This window comes from Neodiprion virginianus, chromosome 6, assembly GCF_021901495.1.
Source record: "Neodiprion virginianus isolate iyNeoVirg1 chromosome 6, iyNeoVirg1.1, whole genome shotgun sequence".
Lineage (NCBI taxonomy): Eukaryota > Metazoa > Arthropoda > Insecta > Hymenoptera > Diprionidae > Neodiprion > Neodiprion virginianus.
In genome coordinates this window covers 6641684-6654474 of record NC_060882.1, presented here as the reverse complement: position 1 = coordinate 6654474, position 12791 = coordinate 6641684, and the positions used below count along the sequence as shown (strand labels likewise).

At 36.4% G+C, this 12791-nt stretch overlaps 2 protein-coding genes across 3 annotated transcripts; one reads left to right on the top strand and one right to left on the bottom strand.

Moving 5' to 3' along the window:
• Nucleotides 1-2283: 2283 nt before the first annotated feature.
• On the top strand, nucleotides 2284-6842 carry LOC124307565 (transient receptor potential cation channel protein painless). The gene is made up of 3 exons (XM_046769373.1): nucleotides 2284-2503; nucleotides 3584-4644; nucleotides 4763-6842. The coding sequence occupies exons 2-3, from the start codon at nucleotides 3591-3593 to the stop codon at nucleotides 6355-6357; spliced, it is 2649 nt and encodes an 882-aa protein (XP_046625329.1). The 5' UTR covers nucleotides 2284-2503; nucleotides 3584-3590; the 3' UTR covers nucleotides 6358-6842.
• LOC124307566 (gamma-tubulin complex component 2-like) lies at nucleotides 6625-12701 on the bottom strand. 2 transcript variants are annotated; one of them, XM_046769374.1, is made up of 18 exons: nucleotides 12595-12701; nucleotides 12357-12417; nucleotides 12111-12281; nucleotides 11844-11988; nucleotides 11574-11745; nucleotides 11356-11499; nucleotides 11116-11270; nucleotides 10896-11024; nucleotides 10635-10811; nucleotides 10322-10496; nucleotides 10042-10235; nucleotides 9676-9886; nucleotides 9450-9618; nucleotides 9100-9274; nucleotides 8892-9035; nucleotides 8385-8468; nucleotides 7126-7286; nucleotides 6625-7036 (listed from the first exon to the last, which is right to left on the bottom strand). In XM_046769374.1, the coding sequence occupies exons 2-18, from the start codon at nucleotides 12407-12409 to the stop codon at nucleotides 6952-6954; spliced, it is 2544 nt and encodes an 847-aa protein (XP_046625330.1). In that variant the 5' UTR covers nucleotides 12410-12417; nucleotides 12595-12701; the 3' UTR covers nucleotides 6625-6951. The 2 variants fall into 2 exon arrangements, with proteins under 2 accessions (XP_046625330.1, XP_046625331.1); XM_046769375.1 differs by lacking the exon at nucleotides 8385-8468 and having other exon boundaries at nucleotides 12357-12685.
• Between the last annotated feature and the right edge of the window lie 90 nt (nucleotides 12702-12791).

Below are 12791 nucleotides of genomic sequence, written 5' to 3'. Positions count from 1 at the left end.
CGTGTTTACTGTTATTAGCGCAAATAACATTGCTGAAGATTTTTTGAATGGTTCATTCTCTTCCTATAACTTTTCATTCAAATTGTGGGCCCCATTTATCATTAATTAATGCAATCGGCATTTTTCCACTTACGAAGGGTTTTAAAAAGGAATTGTCATCTCTTATACGGTTCGTGAATATTGCGTGAAATGTACCCTATTATACATCGAATTATATATTTCTCACGAATCTGGTTATGATTTGCAAGGTTAATATTACACTGATGCACGAAGGTACGGAGAAATATGAAAAGAACGTGGGTGCCGGATTCAAGCGCATTGCCAATAAAGGAGTCGACTGTAAAGTTACCGTGAAAAAAACAATCAATGACGCGTGACAATCTGAAAATAAATTATGTCGATATCAATTACAAGGTGCAGCATTGTTGACTTGTCAACGTTATATGGATTCATATTATATCTTTGACAAGAATTTGGAGATAGAATGATAACTCAATTTGCTTCACGGAGATAGGGATAAACAATATTCTCATTCATCTCTCCAACAGAATAATTCACGGCCGTACGATATGCGTTAATCATGAGTATCTGAGTGAAGAAATATATGCAAAAGGTACTTACGAGTACTCTTATACTTTACATATTATGCCATTTTATTACGTTTTACCACACGGAGGACACTTGGGGAAACGTGTTTATCCTTCCGAGAAAACCTTCACCTATTTCCGAGATCATTTTTTCCCCCAGTTTTGAAAAATTGTATTATTAATTCGTCTAACACGAGAGCAATGAAAAGATATACACTCCTAGCACCAACTAATACGAAATTTAAAGTTATTTTGATCTATCTAGCGTATTATTAAAACCAAAAAAAAAAAAAAACATCTGCTTTCGGATGTAAAAACGATGTAAATAAAAGTCGAAGGATATTTGACTTGAGTCACTCGACCAGAAGCTTGCCATGCCTACACCGGTAGAATAAATTATACCTATATATACACTTTAGTCGCGTCAGATTCGTAAGCAGGCTTGCACAAAAATGGTAAAATCTGTGGGCGTAATGCCATTGAATCGAATTCGATTCCACATCCAACTAGAGTATGTCTACAGGGTGATCACAAACTATGGAGATATCAAATGTGACTTGAAAGGAAAGAAATTGGCTGACTTGAATCATGGAAAATTTTTTCAAAATTTCGCGACAAAATAGTAAAGAATAGAGGTTTTATTTCGGTTGACAAGGGAAGAGCCAAACCTTTCTCTCACGGATTTTGACGGGTCTCAGGTATAATGAAGCCGGATCCTTCCCGAGTAGTAAACTAACGGCATTTTGTTCAATAAACTGTAAGTTCGGAGAAAATTTTCGGGGGCCCCCCTTTAGCATTAGATATACATATCTCTAACATTCAATATACCAAATACCGATCAAAATCCGCGAGAGAGAGGTTTGGGTGGTGCCCTTATAAGAAAAACTTCGGGAAATGTTAAAGATTCCCGATAAGCCTGCCCAGAAATATCCTCTAACTTCTTTTTTTGGTTCAGTATGAATACGTCTAAGCTAAATCCGCCCATTGTGTAAAACAATTCGGTCTGTATTGCCATAGTCGCAAAGTAAAGAACAATAATGAAAAGATAAGATAGAAAGACGAGTTTCAAGTTGCCGAAGGTATCACACTCTATATCTGTATGAAACTCCACACCATACCCAGTAGCGAAGCGAGAATTTGCAGACTGTGGCCGGTTCGCACGAAACAAAGTTGAGCTACTGTTTTGACAATAAATTATTTGTTCACACGTTGATTTTTTTCACCGCAAATTTTAACATCGATTGTGAATATTTAACGTTGACGAGATCATAATGCTGCGAATTTTTGCTACACGTCGTGCAAATTGCACGCGTATAGATTTTCAAATACAAAAGCTCAGACTAAACAGAACCAACTTCTGGTTAGTATCATTAGGAAGTTGAATGTATTTTCCACGAATGTGTTAAACGACGGCCTAACTCAAAGATCGTTGTTCCATTCGATCGAATGGTAAACCTGCGATGTCACAGCGGCGACATGTCGGCCTCGAGCAAATTTCAGCCCGCTATAAATATGAAATAGAGAGTAAATATTTACGGGAATGACAGGGGGAATAAATAAATTGCATTTTATTGACGGTTAAAGCATTGGCGTTTAAATATCCACCTATACGTATACATATTCACCATCCGTGAATCCAAGTCGTCTCTCCGACACTATCCAGCAGTTGCTACTGCTGCTGCAGCAGTTCGTTTTGTAGGTACTGGTGCCCCTTCCTTCGCATTCTCAGCGACTGTGAAACGAAGCGATGTTACACGAGTAGCTCAGTCTCTGGTCTCGTCGAGGGATTAACAACCGCTGCAGCAATGTCACGTATTATTTCTCCAGTTTAATCAAGTGCTACGATGCTCACCACCTGCAAGCTTCACCGCAACCGTGTCATTTTTTAAACGCGCGTTTTGCTCCGTCACACATCGGTAAGTTTCGCATTAATTCATCGTTGACATGTTTCCAAGTCCAACACCGTATACTCTTTTTGGTCGAATGAATAAACTATGAGTCTGTAAATCGCCAGTGGGATCAAAAAGAAAAGTCAATCCAACGTTGACCTGGCGTTTCGGTGTATCAGCCGACCTGCTGCCTTTTGAATAAGCGTTAATTTTCTCTCGCAATGACTATGGATAATTGAAATTCATTTTACGTACCATTGTTCGTATCAGTGTCGCAGGAAGTGCATTTCGTTCATAGTCACATTAACTTCATTTATCTCGCTGGCAACCATTAACGATAAAACTTTACAGTATAACATGATAGACTGGACTAAGTCTTCCCGAGTTGTTACGAGTTGTAACGACAACTTTACGAAAAATTACGTCTAAATTTCTATCAGCGGTAAAATATTCGCGCAAGTGACGTTTAAGTATGACGTCATTACTCCATAATGTCTCGACACCCACGAGGTTCCCGCATATTTACATGTCCAATACTGATGACATTAAGGATGCTGCAGTATTAAAAAAAAATTAATAGAAATAAAAAATCCTGGTTTCGAGACTTTCCTTGTTGTGATATTTCGTCAAACAGTAGGCTCCTGAATTTCTATCGTTTAAACGACATCGGGATCCTAGTACATATATAGTATGAGTTGATTATGACGTCAACAACTAACGGTAGACTGAAATAAATTGCAGCAATTGACCAATTAGTACGTACGGCTGTTGGTTCCCTTTTTTGTATGCATGAACGAGTCATTGTTTTTTGCCCCCACTTTTGTTCGCGATATGCGTTGCACCTTGTCATCGGCATCGCAAGCTTGCAATAATCGATTCTAATTGAAAAACGATAATTTTTGTAAAGTATTCTTTGCTTATCTAGCACAAGTATAATAGTTGTAATTAAGAAATTAAGCAGACGTGATTATTTTCTGCCGCGAAACTTCTTATTTTATCATTTCAGTATCGAACGATGATAAAATGTTTAATTTCTTTTTTCGCTGAAAATCACCACCACTTTTTTGTGTAATCAAATTCCTGCTCACGTCCGATGAATTTTTACAGAGTCAACATGGACACAGCAGACCAAGTCATGGAGCTGCAGGTCTTTCAGAGCCAGGGTCCAGGTCCTCATAAATTGTTGCTGGAATACCTGAAGAACAGGCACTATGCAGCTTTTAAAAGCTTAGCAACCAAGAGCTTGAAGAAGAATCCTCCCAGTATTGATATGGATCACGTTTATCCGTATCCTCTGGACAAGACACTGTTGGATATTGCGTGTTCTAATGGTCTGGATGACTTTGTTGAACTGATTTTGAACCTGGGTGCAAATCCGAATAAAGAGAACGTTGTTCATCAGCGATCACCGCTTCATTTTGCCGCAGAAGCGGGACATGCTGGTGTCCTTAAGATACTACTCAGCAATCCTGCTATAAAACCAAATTTAGAAGTAGCTCGACAAACCGCTCTGCATATTGCAGTTAACAAGAGAAACGTAGAATGTGTCGAGGTTTTACTGGAGTACAATGCTAGTCCCAATATTGCAAACAGCAAGGGATTGACACCGACTCATTTGGCGGCGGCATCACGCCAAGAAGCCGTGATCGATCTTATATTTTCTAAATCGAAGTGCCCCCCAGATATAGATAGCTTCAAAGACTTTAGGCGAAGAACAACGCGCCAGATTCTGGAACAAGAGTTACCTCATATCTCACTCCCGCCTGTTATCGATAGAAAAATGGATGTCACTGATCTGAAATACTTCTTGGATTGTAACGACGAAGAGAGCTATTTACAGCATGCGGAAAACGTTGAATTGACACACGAAGAAATGATAGATCTTTTAAAAATAGCAGTTCGGCAAAATTTACCAGGGGTTGTGAAGAGTCTGGCTAAGAACGAGATCGTTGGTGACAGAGGAATCTTAGCTGAAGCGGCGGAAAACGCCGTCGTCAGAGGCCACTACAAAGTTCTCAAGGAACTGTTCGATGCAGGTGCGGAACGAAGTGGAAATCTTCTGATTAAGGGCTGTCAAGAACTCGGATCTCACGCTGTTCGCGGTTCAGATCGAATGGCCTGTCTCAGACTTATTTTGGCGAAGCCAGTAAACGTTCGAGACGTAGATGGTAAAATTTTTGAATCGTACATCCATCGTTTTTTTATCAATTTTATAAATTATTCGTTGCCAATTAGTTTTCTAATATACATGGATTCATTTTTTATTTATTTTTTTGTTCATTTCAGAGAAAGGAAACACTGCGTTGCATTATGCAGCCCGTGCAGAATCTTCGGAGATAATAAGCGAGCTATTGAAATCTGGGAGTTACATTGGTCATCAAAACGATTTGGGAATTCCTCCAATAGCAAATATCTCCCCTGAAAGTATGTCTCGGTATTTGGATGATTGTTTACAAACGACCAAAGAACACACTGATGATTACGAGGATTACGAAATTGAATTTAATTATCAGTGCCTAGCTCCGCACGGTTTTATCAGGAATCAGGACAGCGAACATTTGCTTGAAAAAGGTCACGTCAATTACAAAAGAATCTGTATGGAAATGCAGCCATTTTTATACATAGCTAATAGCAACTCTCATCGACATCTTCTAAAGCATCCGATACTTTCGTCGTTCCTTTATCTCAAGTGGCAACGCATCAGCCCAATTTTATACGCCAATTTTATATTCTATGTAATTTTTTACCTGATATTTAATGCGTACATATTATCCATGACGTTCAGCAGTGGTGATCCGGAAAAGGAAACGGAATCTACGTCATATAATGGCAACGATACTGAATCAGATATTTCGTTAGCAAAGTGGCAACAAAATGGTACTCTGTGGACCTTTACTGCGATTGCCTTAATGATTCTGATTCTCCGAGAATTGCTTCAGCTGGTTTCTTCTCCTTGGAACTATTTCTTCAGTTCTGAAAATTGGTTGGAACTTTTGTTAGTTTGTTTGGGAGTAGCTCTGCTCGGCGGACCCGAACCTTGCACCGGGGCAATAGCGATTTTACTCTCCGCCTGGGAACTAGTCATCCTTATTGGACAGCATCCTCGAATGTCGACTGCGATTGAAATGTTCAAAACAGTTACACTTAACTTTATGCATTTCCTATTTTTATACGCTTTCCTTATTCTTGCGTTTGCATTCGCTTTTTATACGCTATTCAAAGATCAAAGCGACTTCCTTGATCCGGGACATTCTCTTTTCAAAACCATTATCATGTTGACTGGAGAATTTGACGCCAGCGACATACCATTTATAGCTCATCCTGTACTAAGTCGCCTTGTGTTTGTACTTTTTGTTTTCCTAATAGCGATAGTACTGTTTAATCTGTTGAACGGCTTGGCCGTTAGTGATACAGCCGAAATATTGGGCAAAGCTGAACTTGTGGGATTAATTTCCAGAGTTAAACTTGTCTCCTATGCAGAAGGTATTGTCGTTGGTTCACCTGTATTAAAAAATCGATGGTGTTGTCACTACGGGGAATTTGTTCAACGAATGAGGATAAATCCTCTTCGTTTTATGTCGAAAAAGATTTTATTTTTCCCTGACTTTCTACCAGAAGCTAAAATCAGAGTTAAGCCACTACGAGGTAACACCGTTATACCTCATGGTAAGACAGTGTACAGAAATACATGTTCAAAACTCACACTTGACCGTCATATAATTGAACAGGCAAAAGAGATTATTTTGTCAAGAGGACGTATCTCAGATTATGAAAAAATTATAAATGTATTCAATCAGAAGTTTGAAAGACTTGAAGCGATGTTGCAAAGTCTCAATCTAGCTGTAAAAGAGAATACTTGCAATACCAATGAAACAGATTAAACAATATGTTGAGTTAAACGAAAATACTTTTCATGTAGAATTCAGCGAGAACTATTATTTCTGTACTTATTGCTTTTTTTTTATCAAATTGAGAAAAACTGATTAACTTCTCATTTTCAATACTGCTAAAATCTTTCGAAATTGGTACTCTTGGTTCGCTGATCAAATCTTGTGAATATAGTATTTTTACACTTATTTTACAAAAGAAAGCGAGTATGGAGATAATGTGCTTAAAAGAAAAAATGTAGAATAAGTGAAAACGAATTCTTATGATGACTTGTTACATTATATTCTCAGTGAAAAAAAACGTGTTCCAATATTGATAAGACAAGGTAATATTATTTATTTAGGTATATTTTCTAATTGCTTACTATTTAAATGGAATATTTAGCTTTGTGCTACTGTTGTTAATCTACAACAATTTTCAATTCATAACTAATGAATTAATTTGATCTATATTAATAAAGAATGGCATTTATCTTTCAGATCCTGTGTCATTTTTAGCAAAGATCTATAAATATATTCATTTTTTTAGTCAATGGTAGGTACAGTATAGTGCGATCGTATATTATACAATCTGGAAGTGGTCACTTATCAACCAGAAATGTCTTGTTGCCGTGTAGTTTTTTCCATACCCTGCCTTGACAGCATTTCCGTATAAAACATGTTGAAATCCAATCTATATACCGGAAAAAGTGTCATTTTACAATCAGATCAGAATGTCTTTTATGGAAAGTAAAAGAAATATCTATCTATTTATAAACTTACCGGCACAAAACGTTCAGTAACTTTTCATTATCAATTTCACGGCCCAAGTCACGGATTCTATCAAGAAGACGAACAAGAACCTCCATAAATCTAGTGTCCAGTTTTGTTATTCGCTCTTCAAAACTGCCCTCTTCTGCTCCGAGAGTTGATTCAGCATCATTCTATAAGATAAAATATTTCGTTTGAACGTAGGCATTCACCGCAATATAATTGACAGATATTTCATTGAAACAAAAGTTAATTGAACATTGTATATTTCATCGATGGTCCCGCAACCAATGTCTTGTTCATTCTGGTTAAACACAATCTTAGTCAACGTTACAAAAAATAATTTTAATACAGTCTATATCAAGACTGGCTTTTGCGTTTTATCAGCTGACTACTAATGTTCAATGAGAAAGCTGGACAATTGTTAAACAGAGTAGAATTAGATTGATGTTGTCATCTGTTAATTTAAACATGAAAGCGAATGGATTATGGAAAGTTTGAAGCTAGTACTAGTTATAGCTATCACTATTCATTTCCTGAACTTCTTTTTATCTTGTTCTCTTGCAGCAGAGTCTTGTTTCAATTTTGGTGAAAGCTGAAAACGCTAAAAGTAAAAGAACTAGAAACAAAAAATATCACAACTAGTATTATAATACGGTGCTACTGAAGAATCATGTCTGACAAAACCTTCCAGGCAGGAACATAATTTGCAATCACAATGAAGATAAAGAAGGAGCATTCCTGATCATGTTCCGTAAATTTTTCCAATATTACATCTTAAATTTACAAAATGCAAATAACGTTGTTACCATGAAATCAAATCAAAAGCACAAAAATCTTATAACGGAAATACTTCTTAATTCGGCATCATGTTGTATTTCACTTCAACATGTATGTATTTTTTAATGGGCAATTCAGTTTTTTCTCTTTTCTCTTGTTGATGCCGTAGATATCGGTTCGCGATTTACATTGAGAAAATATTTTTTACATGAAACGTTGTTTGGGAAGAAAAAGCATAAATGGATATTCGTTTTCATGGTCGTAACATGCAATACATAACATCAGTACTTCTTCCAAAAGAACGACAATATCTTCAACAAATACCTAATGATTACCTTTGTTTCTTGCTAATCGCCTAAATTAATACAAAAATTATGAAAATAACGCAGAGATGCAGTCGATGTAATGAATCATCTATCGGCAGCAAGTATCACGCTTTCTAGAACTACATGATGCAGAGCTGTAGCAAACTTATATTTTTAACCGTGTACCTCAGAATCACAGTCACCGACGTCATCTTGACAGGATCCAATCATTGAAGTCAGTTCAGCGTCAACATAGTACCGGCTCATTTGCTTGACATTAGTAAGATGATGTCAGATTAACACAATCACAAATATTCATGTGTTTATTCATGCAGCTTTTTCAGTTTTTTTTTCACGAAATTTCTCGTAAAATTTCCGTTTTGATAAACCAAAAGGTTCATTTTTCGGTTGCATCATCGTTTAAAAAAATTTTATTAAATTTTGTAACAGTAGAGCCATGTTACAATTTTTAAGAAAACCGTTGTGCACTTATCTCGACCAAAGTCATACGAATAAATCTGCTAGGACTTATTCATGCTTAACTTAAATTCCGTATACGATTTTTATTATTTCTAACTAACAGTGGTTTAGTATTGGTTTGTGCAATACCTGTATAAGTATTATTTCAAATCAATCGCACACGCAATGTTGTTATTAAATTAAAAATTGTAAAAGAATAATGAAAATTTTTACCTGCATGAAATTGCAGAATTCGACGCATACAGCACAGAGACTCGTGATGCATGCCAATAAAACTGGATCCGTTAACATGCACTCCTTGAGACAGTTATCCAGTAAATCCTGATGCACGCTCAAAACATCATCCACGTTGCTGACCTGTGCCATAGGATTAAAAATAGTTAAAACTATGTCATTCATTTGATTTCAAGAAATTATATACCTTGCTCATTTTGTTGAGAAATGTGAGCCAGTTCGGCTCTATAACTTCAACCATCATATAATATTCCAAGTGTTGTATACAGTCAAGCATACGTTGTCTCAGGGAAAATGCTTGACGATATGCCATTGCAGCTTCACACGTAAACGTTTTTGCTATTTTATTGCTAATCCATACTCTGAAAAATTAAATAACACTATTTATGACCAATATTTTAATATAGAATTAATTGCTAGAGGAAAATCACTTGAATTAAACTGTTTCCTGCAGATTAATGAATCGTCGCATTTTTCCGTCATTTTAGTTTTTTTGTTACCTTACATAGTACCTTGTACAGTAAGAAAAGTACTCACCTACATAATAGCCTTTCAATATGTTTGCAGTAAAATAAATGTCTAAATATCATCTGATAGCAGGCTATTGCTTTTCTGTTTATAATTAGAGAAACTGGCCACTTGACGTCATAGTTGAATACAAAGGCTTCTAATCCAGTTAATGCCGTATCAACTTGAGAACAAAAATCTGTAAACAACAGAATCGATTAGTATTTGAATACCTAACAATTATTTTTATCTATACCTTTCTCCCCTTGTGTTTGTATGGAAAGGATTCGGAACATTTGAAATTGTAAATCGTGGGGTAAGAGTTCTGGCTTCAAATCATCTTTGTATGGATCACAATCTGCAGTCGACATGCGCAAAGCCAATTCTAGGAGAGAAGCTAGCCGATGAATCACAATGTCGTACATATTTTTTGCCAATTCCCCTTCACACAGATTCATAAATTGAACCTAGAAAATTGATGTCAGAACTAATTTCTAATAAAAATAATGAATTACGTAAAGAACGATAAAAAAAACTATAACACGTTTCTAATAATCGATTTTACTTAAAAATTTTATTTGTAGGTACCGAATTTCTACCATGTTTTGAGTTGTAAACGTACCACGAAATCCCCTTGAGCCAACAGAAAGTAATTCTTAACGCTTCGAAGCCGTCCCATCAGGTCGTTTTCGTGAATAAGGACTTCCAATAGCGTTCGCGCAGCTTCAGAATAAGCCCTGTCAATAGCAGCAATATACTTTTGTCCACGGTGTTGATATTCAAGTGGTTCTTGCTTTCCCCATTGAACTGTCTTACCTGTAAAATGAATTTAGATTTATTTAAAAGTTTGGATTTCTAAAATCAACTTTAAAAGTTATAGAGGAAATTGATAACAAACTCACCACATTGCCTGATAACATTTAAATATTTTCCAGTTCTCAAAATTGTTTGGGCATGTTCGCTGAGGAATACTGGAATTCTTTCGTGCCTCACAGTGTATCTCTTTTCCCAGTAATCGGCAGAATAATCCATTGGCAGTTCTTCACGCTGTATGAGTTCATTATCCTCAACTAGAAACTATTCGAAGTAAATTTTTAAATCATATTCATTGCAATTACATAATATTCTTGTATTTTCAGTGGTATGTGGATTACACGAGAAGCAGAAACTAAAAGCTACAACATTAACGCATATTGCAGAGTAGAAAAAACCTACTTCTTGATACGGATCACTTATAACACCCTTGTAGACCCATTTTTCTAGCGTTTGCATGTAGGGAACGCTAGCTGCACGAATAAGGAACAAACATAATTCCTTTGACTTAGCTTCTCCACTGATATCATTCATGTGTTCGTGTAGCAAGCTCAAGACTTTGCCACCTTTGGCACTCGCCTGCAAAAGAAAAGCGTTGTGTTTTGAATTGCACAAATAAGATGGTGACTCAATAATACCCATAGTTAATAGCTTAAAAACTACCTTGCATATGGTCGACGTGATATGTGCAAGAATTGCCATGGTAGCCATGGTCGGCTGGATGTAAAACCATAACTTCTGTAAGTTGAGTTTGCCACGAATATGTTCGGCTTCCAATTGTACAATGAAGAGCTGAAGTTATTTGAACATGATGAACTTATTGATAAATCCTAAAAACGATGTTCGTATAATTGCTTAATAGAAATGTTTATTATTTGCATACCAAATAATCTTTTAGCAGACAATTCAATGCTCCTCGCAAAGCGTGATTAACTTGACCGTCTTCAGGCAGAACTTTTTCCTCTATAAATCTAACAGTCATTGAGTAATGTGAAGCCAATGGTAATATTTGTTGTGCTAACTGCTTATATGAGGTACCTGAAAAACGATAATACGAAAATGTTTACTGAGATGTTGAACATAGAAAAATTCAAGAGTTATTGCACTATTTAATGATCCTTACCTACGTCTTGTGAGATTACAAAAGATCGAACATCATAAGGATTTGCAAGGGGCTCAGAAGTGATGTACGAACCATCCATCCCTTTTAAACAACACAATATATCCCAGAGTAGTATTGTTTCTTGTGATGCAGCTGGTACAACTTCTGCAATAAATAATTGTTCGAAAGTAATAAACTACAAGATTCTGTATGGAGATGGTCAACTTTGATCAAATTACTCTGACAGAAAGTAACAGATAAATCTGAAGGAAAATCCCAAGAAAAACGAGGTCGATCTACGACCCAGTTTTGTGAGACAAGAGGAGGGTCATTCCGCTTGTCGGTCATGCTGATTTGTTTGTTCAATTTCCTTTCACCCTCGACGGCAGCTTTAATAACATTTTTACAAATCTGTAATGTAGGATTATTTCATTAAAACTTTTATGCAACTATCAACAATTTCAAACTGGATACAAAATGTTCAAAACACGAAAAATGATCCAACAAACCTGTGGAACATCCTCTCGAGTTATCGTTGAACTTTTGGTATTACTTAAATTAGTAGACAATGCATTCTTTCCCAAGTGATCCTTTAAGTTTTTATCTGCTGATATTAAATCAAGTAGCTGCATAAAGGGACCCAATAGGTCGACGCTAGAGCATCAAATAAAAGTGACCGTTCAAATTTAGATATAGGTAATCTTGATCTCATATCTGTTCGTACAATAACGTAATTGAAGTTTTCTACTGGAAAATTGGGAGAATGATTGACTTACTTTTTAGACTTCAATTCTTCGTATTTTTGTAAAAAGAGATCTGGATCCGGTGCATTTTTAGCAAGCTTGCGAACGCAGCTCTGAGTTGCGACATTGCTTATTGCAAGATCTGAGGATCGGCTGCATCGCTTCTGAAGTTCTTCTACATATTTCTCAGGGGCTGACGAGGACCTGAGGATTATTGCATTGATTAAACTTCATAGAAGCAGGTTCATTTTTTGAGAATTCCAAATTTATATTACATACCCAAGTATCTCTAAAAGTTCTCCAACCAAATGATGTAACTTGAACTCGCTCATAATGAGTGCTGTTCAAAATAAATTGTGCGTTTAAACTTTGTAATTACAATGCCCAAAAAATTCGGCTGAATACATTGATCTTTGTATTGATCGAATCAAGAAAATTCGCACTTATTTCGTTTTACTGTAAGTTTGACTGAAGATGAAATCTCTCATTAATGCTGCATTAATTACAACCGCCTCACTTGTTAGTTCTATCTCTACTCGTTGTCGCGCCCATAGGCTTCTGCTCGTCTGCTACTCCTTTTCGTTCGCACCTGTCAGTAAATGCCAAACTGTCGGATTTGCGTTTTGTCAATAACCAGAATCATGGCCTTCCAATTTTTTGTGGCCTTCCTAACGAAATGTTCATTTCTGAATGAAATTTTGTAATCGTTTACTC

What these genes read in the sequence shown, in the direction of transcription:
- LOC124307565 (XM_046769373.1), top strand. Translation starts at nt 3,591, where the DNA reads ATGGACACAGCAGACCAAGTCATGGAGCTGCAGGTCTTTCAGAGCCAG. An exon ending in AAACGTTCGAGACGTAGATG is followed by an intron (nt 4,645 to 4,762) that starts GTAAAATTTTTG and finishes TGTTCATTTCAG; the next exon opens with AGAAAGGAAACACTGCGTTG.
- LOC124307566 (XM_046769374.1), bottom strand. Translation starts at nt 12,409, where the DNA reads ATGAGCGAGTTCAAGTTACATCATTTGGTTGGAGAACTTTTAGAGATA. An exon ending in GTCTGCTAAAAGATTATTTG is followed by an intron (nt 11,025 to 11,115) that starts GTATGCAAATAA and finishes AAATAACTTCAG; the next exon opens with CTCTTCATTGTACAATTGGA. An exon ending in TAAGTGATCCGTATCAAGAA is followed by an intron (nt 10,497 to 10,634) that starts GTAGGTTTTTTC and finishes TACTTCGAATAG; the next exon opens with TTTCTAGTTGAGGATAATGA.